Source organism: Aythya ferina (genome assembly GCF_964211825.1).
Source record: "Aythya ferina genome assembly, chromosome: 3".
Classification (NCBI taxonomy): Eukaryota; Metazoa; Chordata; class Aves; order Anseriformes; family Anatidae; genus Aythya; species Aythya ferina.
The window spans coordinates 86,759,588-86,781,597 of NC_140298.1; the positions used below are offsets into that span (position 1 = coordinate 86,759,588).

Genomic DNA, 22,010 nt, shown 5'->3' on the forward strand with positions numbered 1-22,010 from the left:
GGCTTTATGATCTATGAACCTATAAGGAAAAAGTAGCTGCTGCTGTGAAGAGCATGTCAATTATCTTGATGGATTCATTATACTTAGTGCATACTTGGTGCTATTACCTAGGCTTTGTGTTAGAAGATTTAAGTTTGCAGTCCTGTCCATGTGTGCAAACCGTAACATCTGAAGAAGATTCTTGGTGCTCACCACTAGATGTGTGGTTGTATATATCAAACTACAGGATCATAGCTCTGGAGGTTAAAAATAAATAAATAAATATATATATATATATAAAAAGAGGAAACTGCTTTTATTATACCTAATGTCCCTACTTAAGCCTTTCTGCAGAACTGTTCCCCACTGATGTCAGTGGAAAGTTCCATACATGAATGTAAATTAATGTATGACCCAAGTACTGCAGTCCTTAGAGCTGGTCCAAAAGTTCTTCAGCCAGATGTTGTGTTGAACTGCACAGGCACTCAGCCGATGTAGGAGTTCATCAGTATCACTCATAAACTATTGCAAATTTTTTCTTTAGTTGCTTTATTTGTTTACCTTATGCCTCAGAACAGGAACAGGCTCCAGATATTGATGTTGCTTGCAGCCTTAAGTGGGCTTATTTTTTATATTTTTTAGTGTTTTGAAGTATTTTTTCTGTCATTGTCAAAGAAAAAAAAAAGAGAATGCTGTTAACTACATTAGAAATAAATCGTTTTAGGCATAATTTAATTGCTAATGCCAGTAGATTTTATAAATAACATGTCTTGTATCTTTCAAGAGTTCTCCTTTCTTTTACAGTTAGAAATCCAGAATTTTGACATTGTATGCAGTCCAGTTTGGACTAGCAGAGACAGATGTTGTGATCTTCCTTCTATGGTAAGCATAAACGAACCAGAGGTTGTTCAGAAAATCATTACTAATAGCAAGTGTAACAATATCAATATTAGCTTGATATCATGCCTTGTTTAAAACAAAACATTTAAATCACAGTTGTCAGAGCAGCCAGTGAACAATGCTGCATTTCAGTTTCGTGTCTGAGGGAGAAAGGTTGCAATATGCTAGACTGAGTACCTTAGGAATGGTGGAAAACTATCAGTTACCTGTTGTATTTCAGTAATATTTAAGATCCTAGTTCTTATGAAATGAATAACTATATTATGTTTTATTTAATCTATTGTTAGATTGGCATTCAAAAAGTAACTTATTTATTCTTTGTCAGTGCAAGTGGATTATCTAATGGATATAAATATTAGAACAACAGAAATGCTGCATTATTTTTTTTTTCATGTGCCTCTGTTGCTAGTGCTTTGTGTTGTTTACAGAGAGAATAAGTTCCTAAAAACATGAAAAATCCTGCAGAAATATTTGGAAAACACTGTTTCACTGTGAGTTCTACTGTACTTGAAAACAGGATGATAGAGAATCTTCTCGTAGAAAAAAAATGTGTGCTGCCAACAACTACTTTTCTTGAAAAGGACAGTAATAGTTGTGATTGAATTTTCAGAGAGATGAAGCAAAATGCCCAGCTCTTCCAAATGCTTGTACCTGTACTCAAGACAGTGTGGGACCTCCAGGACCCCCAGGACCAGCTGTAAGAAACTATTTGCAGTAGCGATTTTTTGATTTTAAACTTCATGGAACTAGTTTCACGTTGATCAAAGTGGAAAAAAGTAATCTTAGTTTGTGCAGACATCAAGCTAATTTTCTTCAGTATGTCATGGGGGAATTCTGACAGTTGTTTTCTGATGTTCCCTGAGTAAGTGGAAACCTCCATGAAGTTGATTTGTGGTTTTGTGAAATAAATGTCCGTCAGAGAGACAGTTGGCAATCAACAGGTTCATAATATTGTGTTAATCTGTTCTCCTTTTGTTTTAGTTTAAAACACAATTGGTCAGCTCCTGTCACTTGTACTTGTATATATAATAATCCTTTCCTCCTATTCAAAGTTTAATCACTGTGAAGAGCTCATCATTGCTTGATAGGCTGAAAGAATCTGGCTCAATCTCGTCTGTTTTGTGTTCTGTGTACAAGATGTTTTAGAGGAATATGCAAATACTTTTCCTAAATACAAAGTCATACAAAGTTTCCTAAATACAAATTTCATTCCAAGGAAATACTATTTATCAGGGAAAGAAATTGGTAACTTTATTTTATCTATTTTATTTTATTTTATTTTATTTTATTTTATTTTATTTTATTTTATTTTATTTTATTTTATTTTATTTATTTTAATCTTATTTTTATTCATTTCATTTCAATTCACTTTTAATGTGGAGAGATCATTATCTCTACAATGGGTACACTCCTACCAATTTGCTTTAAATATAAATGAGTTATATTCAGTCTAGAAGTCTACTTTGAAGCTACCACCAAGTGCTATATGAGGAACCTGAAGCCTATTTAAGTTGCCTGGCAGCCTATTAGAGAGGACTTTGAGGATTACTTTAACTCAAAAGACTGAATATACATTAAAGAAGTTTATATCTTCAAAGAAAAAAATGACAATTTTTAATGGGCTGAATTGGCAAGGCTGAAACTTACATGGTTTACCTGAGTTTCTAATGCATCTTTTAATCTAATACTCTTTAGCACTTCAAATCTCTGAAATTTCACATAATAATTTGATAGAGGATTATTAACTCACCAGTGTGATGTACCCTTGCTTTCCCTGAAGTATGAAATACATTTTCTTTCCAAATGTTCAATCTAGGGTGGTCCAGGTGCTAAAGGTCCCAGAGGTGAAAGGGGTTTGACTGGATCATCTGTAAGTATCTTTCTGGAATGCATTGGTATTGTGACATGCTTAGCTGTACAAAAATTTTTATGCTTATTCCATGCTGAGCTAAGAATGTAGATTAAAAGTTGAATTGGTAATACTATTTAAATTCAGTCTAGCTATTTAAGACTGTATGTGCATAGCCTAAGTATATATGCCTCAAAGGCATTGATTTCACATCACAAGACTAGATCATATTCATCGTGGTGGTACTATGCACTCTGCAGCATTGCTGTCCTTCCTTCATTCTGTACAGAGGGGACAGCTACCCTTCCAATTAATGCTGCCAAGAAGCATGCGTTGGCCTGGGACTGCCAACCTGAATCAGAAAGTTGCTAATCAGAAAGTTGCTTCTTAAAAGATATGCTACTTGAAAAACTGTTTCCACAGTGCAGCCTTTTCTGAAGTATCAGTGTGTCTTCAGGCTGCTGACTTACTCCAAGTGCCTAACCAAAAGACTTTGCAGTTACAGATCTCAGAAAAACTTGCCATTTAGAATCTCATTTTAATTTTCTTCTTTAAGGGGCCACCTGGTCCTCGTGGCGAGACAGGTCCACCTGGCCCTCAAGGTCCACCAGGTCCGCAAGGTCCCAATGGACTGTCAATCCCAGGAGAACCGGTGAGTGGCAATTTTGAGTGTGGGTAGCACTGATTATAAAATCAGAGCTGTCCACAGGGTCAGTGGTATTGTGAAGAGGGTGGCAGCTTTGCCCTAATGTTCATTTTTCCCTGCAGTGCAGTAGTGTTGTGAAACAGGTCCTTATCTGAAACAACTCTCTTCCAATGCAATAGCATCTTCTGTCCTGAACGCTGCAATTACTTAGGAGATGCCTGTGAAGGGATGGGATCTGATCACTGTGATGTACATTGCACTACACTATTTTTTCTCCTACAGCTTTTCTGTGTACCTTAAAGTTCTAGGACTCAAAAAAATCAAACTGTAGTGTAGGAAAATTAAGTGTTCAGTTCTGTTCTGAAGCCTTTCTTACATGTTCAACTTCTATTTTCTGTTTAAATCAGTAGCTGGAAGTTCAGAGAGGCAATGGACGCCTAGTTCTAGACATACCAAATAGCTCTTAGAATGTCTATATGTGGAATGCAAGCAGGTTGTGAAAGGCAATACAGTGCTCATTTATATGCTCCCACACCTTGTGTCCTGGAAGTGTGCAATGCCCTTTAGACCACGGATTAGAGAAAAGCTGTCCTACTTTAAAAAACACAACTTTTACCTTCTTTTGGGAGGGTAGGCAGCTCCATTCACCAGATCAGAAAGATAAGGGAGGAGAAAATGTTACCTTTCCCTGCTTTCCTGCTTCTGAAGACAATAATATTACAGTCTCTCTTACTGAAAATTGTTACACTTCCTCATCAAAATTTGTGCTCCTTCTTGCTTGCCTGTGTTTCTAATGTAATATCAACCAGTTGTCCTGCATTTTCAAATTTGTGAGATGATGATTACTTCAATTAAGAGGTATATGTATATATATTTTTTCCATAATACATAGTTCTCTTATAGATTTCTTAATTTAGGTTTCTTGCAGTAATTATTCTGTGTCCACTTACACAGATTAATTATTTTTCTACTCTGTTCTGTAACCCATAATGTGTAACGATCATTTATGAACATTATAGGGTCGTCAAGGAATGAAAGGTGATGCTGGCCAGCCTGGACTACCAGGACGATCAGTAAGTTGTTTCTTAGAAAAGATACTGCCATTTTACACTATTCCTGATGCAGGTCAGCTGCTGGACAGCTGTCTTTGATATCACTAGGAGTTATAGAATCTTTTCATATCTTCCTAAGCAATAGTTTTGGAAACATGATTATCTTATACTTAAGAATTTGAAATGTAGAAATACTAAACCATTCAAAACAGAGCAAGATTAAAAGAACAGCTGTACTGAGTCATACCAAATATCTATCTGGCCAATTGTGAATGCATAGGGAATGCATTGGATAAGGAAAATTACACTTGTAACTAGCCAGGAAGGTCCTTCAGCTTTTGTAGTTACGTGTCTTCTGAAATTACAGGTTGCAAAACCTTTCTGAACCCTTCTTCAGTAAAGTTGTCTGATTGCCTTCTACTTTTGGAGGTCAAATTATCTTAGGACAGTGAGTTCTACAACTAATTTTATGATTTCTGAAGGAAGAAAGCAATATTTAATATTTCTTAATTGCGGATTTCTATATTGTTAACTAGGACTAGGCTTTGAGGAGAAAAACTCAAAAAGTTTTATTTGGATCACAGAATCACAGAATTGTCTAGGCTGGAAGAGACCTCAAGATCATCGAGTCCAACCTCTGACCTAACACTAACAAGTCCTCCATTAAACCATATCACTAAGTTCAACATCTAAACGTCTTTTAAAGACCTCCAGGGATGAGACCTCCAGGGATGGTGACTACACCACTTCCCTGGGCAGCCCATTCCAATGCCTCACAACCTTCTCAGTAAAGAAGTTCTTCCTCATATCCAAACTAAAACACCCCTGGCGCAACTTTAGATAATCATCTGTTTTTGGATAATCTAAGGTCATTGATCTGCCCATGCTCTGATGTAACTAATATTCCTTGTTATACTGCCATTGATTTTATTGTGGTTATAGTTACTATATGGGAGATGTTCAAATGGTGTTGTGGATTTAGCTTCATATATCAGATGAGGTCTATCATGGTCCAGGGGCCTTAATGTTATTTACCTGTTTTATAGTACTTACAACCCTGAGAAATGTACACTTAGGCAGTAACATACTGTATAGAGCAATGCTACAGTTGAATGTACAGTGAGATGAGATGGAAAAAGGGAAAGAAGTGGATCATGTAATGCAAGGCTATTCAATATTTGATTCCTACAATTGTGGTCCTGATCCTACAGAGTGTTGAGTGACATCATTCCTGGGTGTACTTACTAATGTAGCTCATCTGTTTAATTTTAGTGTTCATTTTTAACCCAGAAGCTACAAGAAACAGAACCAGAGAATTTAGAATACATGCTATAAAGCAACACAGTGTAAAGAAATAGGAGACCAATGGGAAAGAATACTAAAGCAAGAGTCTATTTTTTGTTTCTTTAGAAACATTCTGATTGATGATTGCAGATAGACTTTAGTACTAGGTGTGAAAGGATTAGCTGACATCTGTTATGGTTGTAAAGGCAATAATAAAAATATATGTTTTCTGCTTAAAGCACTGAAAATTCTTTTTGAAGAGGAAAATGCAGTAAAAATTTAAGTGAGGGTTAAGACTTTTACATGATGTATATGAAATAAATGGTTTCTCCTAAAGATTTTGTTTTTGTAAATGTCAAATAATGACATTGAAGACAGATATTTAAATGCGTGCATATGTACTGGGATGATTAACATAGCAGAGATATTTGTTCTATCTTGGATACAGTTCATCATTTCCTTTCCCTCTAGGGAACCCCAGGTTTACCTGGCCCACCTGGCCCAATGGGACCTCCAGGTGAAAGGGTAAGGTTTCTGGTTTCCTCAGTTTATTTAATTAAAAGACTTTTTTTTTTTTTTTTTTTTTTTTCCTTTCTTTATCATAGCTTTCTGTTTTCAAATACTTTTCAAGAGGAGTCCTTTTATCCATATTCAACCTGGAGAGGTAGAAGTGGAAGGGCTGGCAAAACTTTTGTGTGAAAATCTCTCCAGATAGTCACAGGATAGTTGCATAATTTCTGTAAAAAATTAATGGCTCCCTGTCCTGACAAGGTTCTTAGATACCTGCACCTGATAAGCAGTAAGTCCCCTGAGCAGGGGAGGGGCCTGTTGAGGTACTCAACCCTGCTGTCTTCCACATGCTGTTGCTGCTGTGGGGGATCCCCTGAAAGCTCTGCTCGTCTCAACATCTGCAAGATGTCATATCTGTAAACAATCTGTCTGTGCCGTTCTTACTCTGAAGGTCAAGTTTTCTCCTTAGCTTGGAGCTCAGAACTTTATTTTGAATGAGGGAATTCTGAAATGTTTTCATGATGAAGAGCGTGCTGACAGGTATTTAATTGCAGAGTTGTTGCAATCCCTCTCTTCCAATTTGGAGTCAACTGAGCAAATCTCTTTTGTCTGCACAGTGGCATGTTACCCTTGAGATGACTGAAGCAATGAATTACTTTGGAAGTCAAAATTATTAGTTGATATATACATTTATACTTATGCTTTACTGGGAGTTTATAGCCAGAAATCAAAACAGAACCATGTGATAGCCTGTTGTCAAAGAACATACCATGGAATTTGTGGGTCATCAGTGGGCTGTGGACCATCAATGCTAGTTTGGGAATGCTGTGTTAGATTATTGAAATGGAATGACTCAGCATCACTTCTTGCAGAAAGAGTACCTGAGAAGGAGGTGTTCTGTTGTTCACCATTTAACCAGAAACCTCAGATATTCCAGCTGTCTGTGAATGAGAGAACACTGAAAAGAGAAATCTTCCTTCTCTGGAATACAACAATAATTCCTTTCCTTAAAAAAGGTTGAGACAGACTCTTTCCATCCACAGTCAATCAACAGCAGCTGAACATCTTCTAAATTGGCTCAAGTTCATTGTTCCATATATAGCCTTCCTCAGCACTAGCAGTGACAGCTATTTTTGTAACTAACGGTGTGGATAAGTTTTAAAATACATCATAGTAGTAATTAGAAGTATTGCAATTACCTAATCCTAAGGATGATTTTAGTCAGGGATTGCTGCAATTTTAGATTAATCTCTAATTCTGATTTTTTTAAAATAGGGTTTCACTGGAAAAGATGGTCCCACAGGTCCCAGAGGCCCACCAGGACCAGCGGTAAATATAATTTTGTCTTTGGTAAACACTGACATAAGAGACCCGAGCAAAGAGAGGGACACATTGACATTTTCAAATTGTGTTAAATATGAAATGGATCCTTTGCTTAATATCCCAAATGGATCTGAGAAACTCTCAGTAAAAGGTGAGCAGACAACTGTGTAAAACATGTATTCACAAACATTCATGTAAGCTAAATTGTTCTTTCAGTTGCTTTTACTCATGTGACTTCCAGTGGTTTCAAAACTGATTTAATTCAGTGTAAATATGGGAAAAATGAGTTTACCTCATTCTCTAGCCATGAGCTTTAAAAGCACACCAAGATCTTCCCTTCCCTTCCCTTCCCTTCCCTTCCCTTCCCTTCCCTTCCCTTCCCTTCCCTTCCCTTCCCTTCCCTTCCCTTCCCTTCCCTTCCCTTCCCTTCCCTTCCCTTCCCTTCCCTTCCCTTCCCTTCCCTTCCCTTCCCTTCCCTTCCCTTCCCTTCCCTTCCCTTCCCTTCCCTTCCCTTCCCTTCCCTTCCCTTCCCTTCCCTTCCCTTCCCTTCCCTTCCCTTCCCTTCCCTTCCCTTCCCTTCCCTTCCCTTCCCTTCCCTTCCCTTCCCTTCCCTTCCCTTCCCTTCCCTTCCCTTCCCTTCCCTTCCCTTCCCTTCCCTTCCCTTCCCTTCCCTTCCCTTCCCTTCCCTTCCCTTCCCTTCTCTTTTTCCCTTCCCTTCCCTTCCCTTCCCTTCCCTTCCCTTCCCTTCCCTTCCCTTCCCTTCCCTTCCCTTCCCTTCCCTTCCCTTCCCTTCCCTTCCCTTCCCTTCCCTTCCCTTCCCTTCCCTTCCCTTCCCTTCCCTTCCCTTCCCTTCCCTTCCCTTCCCTTCCCTTCCCTTCCCTTCCCTTCCCTTCCCTTCCCTTCCCTTCCCATTGTTTTAATTTTTTTATTTTTCTGGAGGGAAGCTTTCAAGCCTGATACATACCTAACAGAAGAAAAAAATTCTCAAGAGCCCCTCTGCAATTACAAATAACATAGCATATTTCTTATCAGCATGTAGGCCATTGTGTGTTTCTACAATTCACTTTACATGCGTTCTGCTGCAGGGTGCCCCAGGAGTTCCAGGAGTTGCTGGCCCAAGTGGAAAACCAGGGAAACCAGGAGATCGTGGGACACCAGTAAGATAATGATATACTTATAGGATCAATTTTAAAATTATGCTGTCTGTTGATGAATGAGACTTATCCTTTCTTTAAATGCTTGTCTCGCACTTATGAGACAGTGGTTAATACAGCAGAGCTGACCTAAGACCACAAACCTTCTTTCAAACAATTTTATTTTTATAGTATGCCTTTTTGCTGAGTTTAATAGTTGGGGCTGGAAACTGCGGTCTCTGGTTTCCACTAAAAAGATTATAGACTATTATGTGCCAAGACATATATTCCGACACTGCATAAGCATGAAGAACTGGGTCAGCAAAATAACGGGTATGTCCTTACATTTGTGTGTGTGTGTGTAGTGAAAAAGTGGTACACTGACGAAGGTGAAAGAATCATTGATAATGTTACATAATCACTTCTAGTTTGCAAATGTTTTGGTTTTCTACAATGTGATTCTAAAATTATTTGAGGGTAGATTCTGTGGGTTCTATTCAAACCTTTAACTTTAAAGTGCACCCTGAGAAGGGAGAAAGAGCAGGAGGTGCTGCCTCCCACCAAAGTTTCAGAAGACATTTGAATTGATTCCTTTATAGGATCTCTGAGAAATTGTTTGATTCAGGAGTGGAGACAGCAATTGAAACATGAAGTCATTCATTTTTTCTATCTTAATGTCAGCAAGAATTTTCCCTCTCACTACAATTTCCTTATGTAAATGGCAGCTGGATAATTTGGAGAATTATACAGTAGGCTGGGTAGCTTGATGATTAGGAACTTTTAAATTCCTAAGAGGATCTGGAAACTGGGTCATTTTCTCATACACATACTGAATTCAGTCTGCTTTTTTCAGTCTGTAAATCCCATTTGTCCTTGCAGTAGAGGACATTGGGTGTCTTAGGAATGAACTTGAGCTTTCCTGCCTTTAGATATACATGCCTCATGTGATATTCCTACTAGGTCAGACACAACAGGGGCATAAGGTGCTGTGGCTTACTGACAAGTGAGCTCCAAAATACTAGTTGTATCTGTATTTTCCTTCTCCTGGGATACTGAATAACTGCTCCATTGCAGTAGCAAAGATGTTTCGAAGATAAATAATGCGACTAAAAGCAAATTTGGCTACAAGGCCAGTTTCAGTGCTTTTGCAAAGCAAAGCAGTCAATGCCTGTCCAACCACCACATGTAAGTTCTTTTGCAGTCTGATCCTAAGAGTTTCTTTCAGTTAAAAATACATTTTTTCCCCCGCTTATTGCACTTTCTTGTAATGTGATGCTACACATCATATTTACCAATTCTTATGTTTCTAGAACAGATCCCAGCAGGAATTCTGGCTTGCACCTTGCACAGATGTTTTATCAGACTCTTGGCGGACAGAATTTCAATGCTTTCCTTTGTGATGTTTTGCATTAGAATGCCAAAGTTGCAGCCTAATGGCTAAATGTAACTTGCAATGCCCTGAGTCATAGTTCAGGCCTGCCTGAATTTGTGACTTCCTGCCCTGGAGAAAGATAATAAGGCTTCACATTGCCTCTGGTAAATACAAATAATTTTCATCTACATCCTGCCATTTTTTTCTTCTACCCAAACAATCTTTATTGTAGGTATTATACAACACAAGTCAGGTGATCGGCCCCTACAAAGCAAGGGTCTTTATGTCCCAGTCCAAGGATGCACAATTACATGCAAATTATGAGGAACTTTGGCAGTTGCTAAGACATTCCCATTGAATGCACTCAATTGAAACTCTTTCCTGATGTGTAAGATACCACTAATATGCTAAGCTGAGGCACACCACACCACTAATGTGGCTGTAAACATTTCTGTACCTCAATGTGTACATATATGGAAACAAGTTGACTTGTTAACTGAATTTTCATGGAAATAGGAAATTTGACTTTATAATATCCTTATAAGTATTTCCAAGAGAAATTATGTGGGTTTTCAGTGTAGTAACAAAATGACTGAGAAAGCAACAGTAAGAGCATAGCTGAGTCAGTAATCTGTTGAGAACTGAGGACTGTCTGTGCTAGAAGAGAATCAAGTATCTGTAATCTGCCTGTCTGGTCAGAATGAGAGAGAATTTCCTAGTAGTCCATACATATGTCATGTGGTAACACCTTCAAGGCTAAGAGTCATTAAGCTAAAAGAGGATATTGTCTTAAGAAGAAATGATTATACATTTTCTGTGAATATAATGGGAAATAGAAGACCTTGGACTATCAGAGAAGAAAAGTTGTTTTACAGTACTGTTGTTTTATAGGTTTGAGAATAAAACCTGTAATGTACAAGTGGGCATTCTAAGTCTTAAAGCAGAGCTGCTGTCTTGTTTACAAAATAGACTCTGTGACATGGTGTCTGTGACAGCAGGGTTTGATTTTTTTATTTAGAAGGACCCTAGGAAAAATATGTTTTATATATAAGGTCCTATTAGGCTGGTGGTTCCAGGACCAAACTGTGAAAACCTTTAGAATTTGAGCATATAAGGGAGATGTTTGTTCTGAGTTAAATGCAATTTTTGAGCATTTTTCACTCTTTGCTGTTCACTAATCTTGCATTCATCTGTGCAGAGATCCTAGATGAAGTCTAAAAAAGATGGTGCTTTGAGGGCAGCGGCCTGGTGGTTCTAGTGGGGAGCAAGCATTCTTTTGGGGAAAACAACTGAGTATATTATCTTTTAAAGTAAAAATAGCATCCTTCCTTTGTTTTGTCCTCCTTAAGCTGCAGATTTTTTTGCTGCAACCCCAGCCTTCATCCCACAGCTCAGAAAAATCCCACGAGCAGCATAAACTAGCGTTTCCTCACACTGACCCCAAGTGACTCCCTCATCACAGGATATCAACAAAGTAGAATGTCAGCAGCAGCTGCTGCTTCTCAAAATGCTGGCAAGCAGTTGGCTAAGTTGCATGTTTTTGTCTATCAAAGGAAAATAAAGTGAAATTTAAGCAGAATATAACCAAGTGGGAGGAAGATGCAAATAGCAACTCAGTAATCGCAGTTATAATTGTTTTTTGGAAATCATATATCTAAAATACCCAGGTGGAAAATGAACTTCGTTGTTAACATTACCAATCAGTCTCTTATCTTTACATTTTAAAATTGTTTAGGAATAGCCTATAGGTTTCCAATCCTAAGGCTGAATCAGTGTCTCTTTGCAAAGTTACAAATTGAATAATGAGGTTTATTTGGTTCAATGAATTGTAAAGTTGACTGTATATTGCTCATAATCATTGAATGTCCTTAGCATTTTTCTATATGTGGGGCCTTTGCTGGCAACACATTGGAGCAAAGTTGTGCCTTTGTTGCAAGAAAACACCTTGTCTTACCAACGTGGCTTTTGGCTGAAGGCAGCAGCCTAAGGAAGTGCTCTTGACTGTTCAGAAAAAAGTGCTTCCAGATATCATATACAGAATTTGAACCTTTTAAGCTTGACTTTTTTTTTTTTTTTTTTTTTTTTTTTGATGTTTGATGCAGATAAACCATATACATTGATGGATGAGCCACCTCATGTTTTCTATGGCATGTTATGAGGGAGGTGAATGCATGGCTGCTGCTGAGAAGCTCAGACACCATACTGAGCTCACACTCTGATATACCTCATGGGATTTTTTTTTGACCAAAACTTTGATGGAAGTTTATGAAACAGTGCCACTGCATTCAAACCATATCCTCTGTGACCGCAGTGGAATGATTTGTTTTCTTGTGTTGTTGAAATTATTTGTGGGTACTGTAAGAATGTTATGAAAAACAGCTGCAGCCCACACTTAGCCTTTGCTTTGTTAATGGTGATAAACAGGCTCCTTAAAGAAATACTAAGATGTAGAAAGCACTAACACTTAGGATGAAAAGCAGCAGATGACTGATCTGGTCATTCACCTTTGAAGTACACCTTACTGCTTTTCCTGATTTGGAGATGGGACGTGCATCTCATGTAAATGCTTTGACCATTGAGCATTCAGCCTGTCTCTAGTTCTTTGTCTTATTTAAAACTTTTCTGCACTGTCCAAAATACTAAATATTAATTAGACTACATGGAGACTGACTTTCTAGTGTGGTGAGGAAAATCACTTTTGCTGAAGAAATATATTTTTGCTGTTAAAGATGTACCTGTGATGCCCTGCAGTGAGTCTGCAACTCCTGTGTTTCAGGACTGCCCTAACCACTGGAGTGTTTAAGCATTTTTGTTGTGAGACTGTGTCCTAGCCCAGAGATACATGGATCTGATGAACCCCCTCTTCTGGACCAAAAAAACTATGTTATTTAATGAAAAGTTCCTGACTGTTAAGGGACTCTTAATTTAGTTTAATTTAGTCTTCTGACAGCAGCTTGAAAATAGAAGATCTGCGGCACGATTTGCATCTGTACATCATGCTAAAGCATCTGTTTTACCTAATTTCCAGATGAGAAAGCTCTGTCCAGCAGATGCTTGGCTACATATCTGTTAGATGTCTTTGTCAATCTATATGGAATTTTTGTAGGTAATAGCTCTGAAGTACAGGATTTAGTTTTTTTTTTTTTTTTTTTCCTTCATAGTAGTATTTCTGCTTTGGTCCTTCTTTGTCTATATTCCTATGCTGGCATGTATTTTGATACATGAAATAACAGTGCTACTATATTTATTTTAGGGTTCACCTGGAATGAAGGGAGAAAAAGGTGACAGAGTAAGTCTGCTTTAAAGTCAATTTCCCTTAGATGTTTTTAATTAAGCATCTTTAAAATTTGTCTGTGCTCTTAAAAGCACAGACACTTACTAATAAACACTTGTTTTGTTTTTGATTATTTAGGGTGACATTGCTTCTCAGAACATGATGCGAGCAGTTGCAAGACAAGTTTGTGAACAATTGATAAATGGTAAATGTTGTTGCTTGCTTTGTTTCTCATACTAGTAATCTACTAGTTTGATTGTTAAAAGAGAAAAAAATTACTTAATTTTAAGGTGAGGGGTACTAGCCACACAGCAAAATGAGTCTGAATGATAACGATGATTGTCCAATGCCACTGATTTGGTGGAAAAAATGTAGCACTAAATTTTTGCCAACTTTAGCAATATATAAAGAAATCTAATATCCTCTGTAGGTGCTGTGCAGGTGACTTTCCTATTATCAGTCTCTTCCAAAATTACTTTATTTGTGTCATAAAATCAGTATACATTTTCTCATTAATCATGTCTTATCTTCAGGAGGAGGGAACCTGAGAAAAAGTATGCTCACTGCAGGGGCTTTACTAGTGGGAAGTGACAGATGAGTGCTGGGTAAATACCATGCACAAAATCATTGTGCTATGCAAGTAAAAATATTTCTTTGGTTCATGTCTCTAAACTGAATTTCAGTCCTTTATAGCCACAAAGGGAGTAGTTACAGGGTACAGCTCTGCTGGGATTGAAGGTGTTCTTATGCTAGAACTGGTAACTGACACTAATCAGGAAGGGCTAGATGTGGCCCCCTATTAAGGGCTCCTTTCTGCTTAGCTACTTTGTGCTATTGCTTTTGTTCAAAGACACCTTTCTTTGGAAATGAAATTCATAGACATCATAGATTGTGTCCTGCTTGCTCTACACAGGAGCAATTTATCCTGAGCCTGTGGTTGCTTCAGAGCTCTGCATCAAAATATGATCCTCTTCACTGTTTGAACTGGAATGAGTTCTTTCTGTTCTTCAGAGTAGAAACAACCTCTAACCAGAGCTCTGAGAGCAAGCATATTGTAAACAAATACTTATTTTTTGACTCTAATTGCCTTAAAAATAACTTTTGATAATGCTTTCAGCTTCCAGATTTCTACCTACCCTTGTTCCCTCCCCCCTCCATTTCTTTCCAGCATTGTCATTCATCTTAGGTCTTTTTAATTCATCTGGACCAAAGCAACACTAATTTTTTGAATGGTCATAAGGCAAGATTTTAATGAAGAGATGCTTCTTTATTCCTTCCCACTCAGAAAAGATTTTCACGCATTTCACATGGTTTACTGTTTTCTTTCATTTTAAGGCCAAATGAGCCGGTTCAATCAAATGCTGAATCAAATCCCGAATGATTATTATTCAAACCGCAATCAGCCAGGGCCACCAGGACCACCTGGTCCCCCAGGAGCTGCTGGGACAAGAGGAGAGCCTGGGCCTGGAGGAAGACCAGGATTCCCAGGACCTCCTGGGGTCCAAGGACCACCTGGTGAAAGAGGTGAGTAATGCCCAAGGCATCTCTATATTTCACAGTGGCTGTAGTGCAGAGGCTGCCAGAGGAGAAGCCTAATCCCTTTAACCATGTCAGACTATGAAGCCCACACCTAACAGTGTCTGGTTGGGTCAGCTGGATTGCCTGAGGGACACCGATGTACTGGAGGACATGGTTATTACATCAGTGTTCTCCTCTGTCTCTCCCTTGATCATGTTTCATAAAACACGCGTTGGTGTAACTTTTTGGCTGCTGTCTCAGGCATCCACAGGATATCCCAGAAAAGAGAATGTTCTCAGAGCTTTTCTGGCACTAAGCAGCTACATCTTGAAAGGCTGTTTGGAGTAACACAACTCTTTACAGAATAGACATCTAATTAAGAGAGAAAATGAGTCATTACTAAGAATATAAAGTAGGAGTTGAAAGAATTAGTTCTACATCCTTGTCTCTTTGCACTACTGTGAGAGGGAAGAAACGCTAACTTGAGTTTGAGCATATAGATATGCCTATTTTTGTCTACCTTGGATTCATGCAGTGATATCAAGTGTCTGTATTATTCTATGAAGTAGCCTGTGTGTATTCCTGCTACTCTACCGTAGCATAGACTCACTATTGCATTTTCTAGCATATATTTTACTTTAATCTTCAAAAAAGAGACAGAGAAAAGGAAGGAAGAATGAATTTCTGAATTCTGTATCTAAGAAACTGTAAAGCATACTTTTATATCTGAAATCTGCAAGCTTGAAAACACTTTCTTCATAGTTTAAAATAATAAAGTTCTGTGGTGTTTTAAGTGTCTCAAAGACTTTCCTATGTTCTGAGAAACTTTATTTACACCAAATTGCCTGTGCATCCTACTTTGTTTTTGGGTTAGTATATTTATATCCAAATTAAGTATTTCCCTAAGTATACGTGGGGTACCAAATAAGGTTTGACCCACACATCTTCCATTAAATAATTGGAATTAATATTAATATCAATGAGAAAGCAGAGAAAGCATGGAGAAATATTTTTTGATGTGGTTGCCTTTTTTTTTTTTTTTTTTTTTTTCTTTTTTTTATAGGAATGCCTGGAGAGAAAGGTGAAAGAGGGACTGGATCTCAAGGACCACGAGGTTTGCCAGGACCACCTGGTAAATATTTCTTGTTTTAGTTAAAATCAGATTACAGAAAAGTAGGAGAAAAAGACAATATTTTCTCATATAGCACCAGACTGCATATGGTGAATGAATGTGCCTTACTTTGTGTGCTTCATGTTTTTGAAATATATTAGAGTTTACTGGGAGCTCCTGTAAAAATAAGCGATTTTTAGAGACTTTTGGATGTGGCTAGTAGATATTTATCTTTGTTTTGTAACTTACCCTTCTGGCATGCTTGTTTGCAGGAAAATGTATTTTATGAAAATACATTGTCCAAATGCTTAATTTTAATTTTCACAAGTCTTAATAGATGATTCTTTCAGAGTATCTAAATTCATTTTCTACTTTGATTTTTGATTACAGAAGTACAAATTGCCCAAGAACTACATAATTATATTCCAACATATGGAGTTACTAGGTGATAGAGTCTGATGATTTGACTGTTGCTTTTACTCTTTGTGTCTTGCAATTTTGTTCACCGATGCCTTGGCAGAAGTCAGCTATATCAATTGTTTCTGCTTTTAGTTCACTAGGCTAAACGTGGTTTTTCATTACAGGACTCATAAGTTGCTTGCAGCAAATTGTAACCCCAGATACTTGAAGCTTTATTTTTCTGCTAATCATAATAAGACCTGTTCCAAAGAAAACATTACCTCATCTATCCTAGGGCTGCAGGGTAGCAGAATTAATGTACTCCTATATTTTAATTGAAATCCAGTGTGCTTGTCTAATCTAGTAGTTTCCCTTGAGATGTTCATATCTTACGCAGAGGGGAAATAAACCAGGAAATTCATTGATGTTTCTTACTTGGCTCAAAACTTACTAAATCAGTTTGCGTGAAAAAAAATCTTAAGTAAGCCACACACAGGGAAGCAACAAATGATGAGTCACATTTCTACATTTCTTTTGTTTTTCTTTCTGTTGACCCCCGTATAGCAACAAAATGCAAATGTTTTTTCACCAAAGACATAGCTTAGACTGTGTAGTCTAGACAGCAGTAATGGTAGCTGTTTTATCAAGCTGGCTCTTAACGAAAACAACCCACCAACCTTTCAATTCTAAAATTAGGTCCACAAGGAGAATCTAGAACTGGTCCACCAGGCTCCACAGGATCACGAGGACCACCAGGGCCTCCAGGTCGTCCTGGAAATGCGGGTATTCGAGGTCCTCCAGGGCCACCTGGATACTGTGATTCATCCCAGTGTGCTAGCATCCCTTACAATGGCCAAGGATTCCCAGGTATGTTATGAACAACCGAACTGCTGTTTGTCTTAAATGATCTTTACAAATGTGTCTGTTCATATTGAATTGCTTTACATGAGACAGACCTGCTAACCTGGACATGCTGAATCAGGAGGAAAAGGTTGCAGTGAGCAGGCCTGCCTCATTGTAATGTGCAGGCATATGAGCAGTCATGTGGCCCTTGATGCAGATTTAATTGATGTTATGTGTCGTTCACTTTAAATAGGAAGTAGAAACAAATTATTTAATTTTTAACATAGGTTAGTAGTTGATAATGTTGCTCATAGGATTTAAGTGACAATTTTCTTCTTCTTCTTTTTCTTCCCCCCTCCTCACTTCTTCCAATCGTCTTCAGAACAAGGTTGAATTCTCCATGTTTCTCTTGAAAAATAAAAAGAATGCTGTGGCTGGCAATTTCCGTGTGTCTCTTTCTGAGCAATGTCAGGATAATTTATACCAAATTTATACCTGAAACCAAAATTTCCCACAAAGGAAATCCATTCAGTCCAATGCAGACTACTGAAAATCACCACTGTCCTACAATTTCTACTGAGTTAAACACCATGGAGTCTCTGATTAGTCCTGGGTCATACCAGCCTTCCTCTCTGTGATGCATCTTAAAACATTAGGCTGCATCTGCAATCAAAATACCAGGGTCACAGCGGCTACCAATTTCTGACTGGAAATATTCCAATATATTTTAACATGGGGATCCTGCAGGACCACAGTATTGTTAAGAGATTAATATGTATGCATTGCAACATCTCAAAATTAGTGTATGTGATACTACTATTGAATATGGTTTGCTGTTAGTGTATTGTGCATGTACCCATGAAAAGAAAAAAAAAAAGATATATATATATATGTACACACTTGCAGATTCAGTGCTGATGGTTAAAGAGCCAGGTGGTTATGGAGATCTCACAAAATTCATATTTAAATGAAAATGAAAGAAAATTGTGCCTGTGATTCAGCAGTGTTCTCCTTTCTAGTAATCAGCTATGTATACATATATAGATATATGCCTATGAATTAACTGTTATGTATTTAGTTGGATGAAAGTATGTTTTTGCACATCGGATGGACTTTTTAAAAGACTAACATCATCTTTGACCTGTTTCAGGTTTCGGCTAACACATTTTCTAAGTCGCCAGTGCTGCTTACAGTTTGAATACATGAAAATCCTGTTTCTGAGATGTTTGCGCACGTGCTTATTAGAAAATGAGTCCGTATGGATATTTCACCACGGATATGGTTTTTGAACCATGTTGGCCTGATAGAATGAATGGGGAGATTCTTTTTACTAACACAACTTGTGAATGAGATAAAGGACAGTGATGCCATTTCATTAAGCCTGTTGCATTTCAATAATAAAATAGACAGCCATTCTTTTTTTAAAAAAGACCCAGACCATCAAAAGTCTCACTGGTGAAGGAGGCTTATAAAACTACTAACCAGCAAAGGTAATGCCAATAGAAGAGACAGATTTAACCTGGTAAATGAGAAATGACTTATGTAAATAGTAAACTAATTGTGGCTTGTAAATGATTTGTATGGGACCGTACCCACTAAAATCTGTTAACAACTCTATGTGATGCTTTTGCATAAAAGCCTGCTGCTGCTTGCTATATGCCAGAATAACATCTTTGACAACTTAAGAAATCTACCTGTCTGTTGCTTATTACCAACATGTCTGAATCATGGCATGTGCCTTTTTTATATGTAATCTTGTTGGATTCTGTAACTGCAGTTATAAATACAAAAGTTTTATAATTATATTTCTTCTGTTTTGCTGTAGTTTTTGGTGTTCCTGAAGCACCAGCTGTAACTCGGTTTGTTACGAGGAACAGCACGAGAAAATGACATGTACTGTATATTGCCGCTGGTGATAGTTATGTGTACGCTTTCCCTTTCTCAGAGAAAAGTAGTATATGCCAAATCCACCTGTTCGTTTTGCCTGCTCCATGTGTTCTATTAATTACATAGTCTAAAATAAAGTCCAGTGCTTTGATTTACTGAAGTAGCTGTAAAATAATAATTTTATTTGATTTGCCTTTTTTTTTTTTTTTAACAATAACTGGTCCCTTGCATAATTTAAGACTCTTTCTGCACTGTTTTGTGTATTATAAATACAAAGCCTTTCACAATTAATTTTAAACTTTTTATAATTTTACTGCCAAAAAGTATTCATGAACAAAACTGAAAGCACCCCCAGTGAACTATTAATTTATATATTTATTTTATGGAAATAAGATTGGACTAACATTATGTAGAAAAACTAACTTTCGTTGTATTTGCGGATTCAAAGACATGCGATAACTATAATGTTCAATCCGGACAACTATTTTCAACCAGAACCATATGTGCCTGAAAGTGGACCCTATCAACCTGAAGGTGAACCCTTCATAGTACCTATGGAGTCAGAAAGGAGAGAGGACGAGTATGAGGACTATGGAGTTGAAATGCATTCACCAGAATATCCTGAGCACATGCGCTGGAGAAGATCACTGTCAAGAAAAGCAAAACCAAAGCCATAAAAGATCTGTGTCTTGTTTTGGGTTTTTTGGTTGGTGGTTTTTGTCTTTGCTATACTTGCATTTGCAGATACACACAGGGAGAGTGCATTGTTCCTTCCGCATTCTAGCTTTCTGGTCTTTTCATATCAGATGCACCCTTGTTTTGTATCTTGCTTGTGTGAGGATAGCAATATGTGTAACTAGAGACTTCATATTGCTCTGGAAATGCTTGTAAAATACTTTTGCTTTTAGTGGCTGCATACAGGTTACTATGTGCGTTCAGTTATCCCAGTGTTGCCGTTTCATTAAAATAGTGTAAAAACAAATTAAAAAAAAAAAAAAGAAAACAAACAAACAAAAAAAAAACCCACCAAAATAAAAATAACCACAGAGCTGCTGCAAATTTTCTGAGGACTGTCTGCTTTAGCTCTACATTTTTCTTCTTTTTCACATACATGTTTGCAGCTCAGTCAGATCACACGTCTGCATTATGTAGTTAAAAAAGGAAGAAGACAAAAAATAATTCTCTCTCCTTTCAATATCATTGTCATTTTCTTCTATTCTTAGTTACACTATGTAGAGCATATACTGCTCTTATACATCTCCTTTAAACACCACAAACATTAAGTAGCTGAAATTGTTGTATCAACTGGATACAGTTTAATAATGCCTGAAATCTCCTTGTTTGTAGACACAGTAACATTTATGCCGAATTGCAGTCAATCCTGCAGAGATGGAATTGCATGTTTATGCTGTATATTTAGTATGGATTTTTTTTTTTTCAGAATACAATGTTTCTTAGTTATCAAAAGCAGTTGGAAATTGTTTGCAAGACTATGGATATAGAATTGCTGCTTTTATATTTTAACTGCAAATTGTGAATTTCACTGCCTTATATTATTTATTTCTGAAATGAAAGAGGCATTTTTCAATAAAACTACTGAAAATTTATATTTGGCTATTCATTTTTTGAAAGGCCCATTGAGACTGATGTGTGTGTGCTCTATTAGTGTTATTTATTCCACTGTTTGTAAATGTCAGTTACCAAAAATCAACTAGAATGGGAACAGTCTTAAAATAGGTATTTGGGCTGTGGTATCCTGAGGTGGGTGGATGAAAGCAAAAGAGGTTTCCACTGTCTGGTGTATGAATGTGACTTTTAATAAAATTCAGTCTGCAATGCATTTGGTAAAGAAAATGAAGAAGCTCATTAGATGCAGTTTTTTTTTCTTCTTCTTCTTCTTTTTTTTTTTTTTCTTTCTGTCTTTCTTTTTTCTTTTTTTCCTTCTTGATGCTTCTAATTGCAGCAAGAGAGGCTCTTTCCACCTCGGGAACTACTTGGGCTGCAGCAAGTAGCTAAAGCCACACAAACTTTTAATTCTTGATGTGCCATGAGCATTGTAGCCATGGTGGCACTTAGTTCAGTAGTAGCTAATAGCTAGCTTGAGTATGGGTGTCTGTTGTTTAGTGAGCTTCATCTTGCTGGGACCATACATGACATAGCACCTAGAGCAAAGCCTTTCAACTTCATTGGGAAAGCTGCAGTGGCATTTCTAAAGATCATTTGAAACACATGTCATGGAAGTGAAGCCAGATTTGCAGGCTGGCTTCCTGGTCACTGAGTGTTTACTCTGACTTGTGTGACGAATTTTAGTGTCCACAAATACAATTTATACAACTTCTTAGACTGCCTGATGGGTTACCAGTGAAATAAATAAAATAAATTAAATAAACGCATTTCAAAGAGTGACTCAGATTATAGCCATATGCCTTTTAGACTGTAAGGGAATAATTCTGGGCTGAGCTGAGGAACATTTAAAGAAGAATCTGTGTTATTGATTGTGTTTTCATCTGACTGTGGGGAAGTATTTTCAAAGTATCACAAGTATGTTCTGCAGCTGCCTGGCAGGAAAAAAAATAGTTGGTAGGAACTTTGAGAAGTGATTAGAATGTTTCTCTGAACTGTATTTGAAATAATGAGATCTTACATTGATCTCCCATCAGTCTGTTTCTGGCATTAATTGTGTCACTAGGACAAGCTTAACTGGATGCTCGTATCTTCATAATAAAGATTCCCTTCTGTCCTCCAAACAGAAAGCTTTACAGAAAGAATAGCTTATTAAAAGCATATATTTTAAATTACTTTCCAATTTCTTCACAAAAAGTGTATCCGATGCCTGACAGACACTCTTCACATTCTTTGTGTTCCTTATTGATAGAGGTGCTGATTGATTTTCTGATGAAATATTTAAATAGTAAATAGAACCTCAGCTT

At 37.4% G+C, this 22,010-nt stretch overlaps 1 protein-coding gene across 5 annotated transcripts in view; it reads left to right on the plus strand.

The window, feature by feature from the left end:
- COL12A1 (collagen type XII alpha 1 chain) overlaps window positions 1-20,687 on the plus strand; it is a 98,103-nt gene extending 77,416 nt beyond the window's left edge. For 3 of the 5 annotated variants that reach the window (XM_084514906.1, XM_084514910.1, XM_084514907.1), the window contains 14 exons: window positions 784-861; window positions 1,490-1,576; window positions 2,696-2,749; window positions 3,285-3,380; window positions 4,394-4,447; window positions 6,182-6,235; window positions 7,496-7,549; window positions 8,629-8,700; window positions 13,302-13,337; window positions 13,461-13,527; window positions 14,658-14,846; window positions 15,904-15,972; window positions 17,047-17,217; window positions 19,576-20,687. In XM_084514906.1, coding sequence (XP_084371032.1) covers window positions 784-861; window positions 1,490-1,576; window positions 2,696-2,749; window positions 3,285-3,380; window positions 4,394-4,447; window positions 6,182-6,235; window positions 7,496-7,549; window positions 8,629-8,700; window positions 13,302-13,337; window positions 13,461-13,527; window positions 14,658-14,846; window positions 15,904-15,972; window positions 17,047-17,217; window positions 19,576-19,757 — 1,263 coding nt within the window. In that variant the 3' untranslated portion in view covers window positions 19,758-20,687. Of the gene's footprint in view, window positions 1-783; window positions 862-1,489; window positions 1,577-2,695; window positions 2,750-3,284; window positions 3,381-4,393; window positions 4,448-6,181; window positions 6,236-7,495; window positions 7,550-8,628; window positions 8,701-13,301; window positions 13,338-13,460; window positions 13,528-14,657; window positions 14,847-15,903; window positions 15,973-17,046; window positions 17,218-17,575; window positions 19,362-19,575 lie in introns of those variants that run through there. The other 2 variants (XM_084514909.1, XM_084514908.1) reach the window with 2 other exon arrangements.
- Window positions 20,688-22,010: the final 1,323 nt, after the last annotated feature.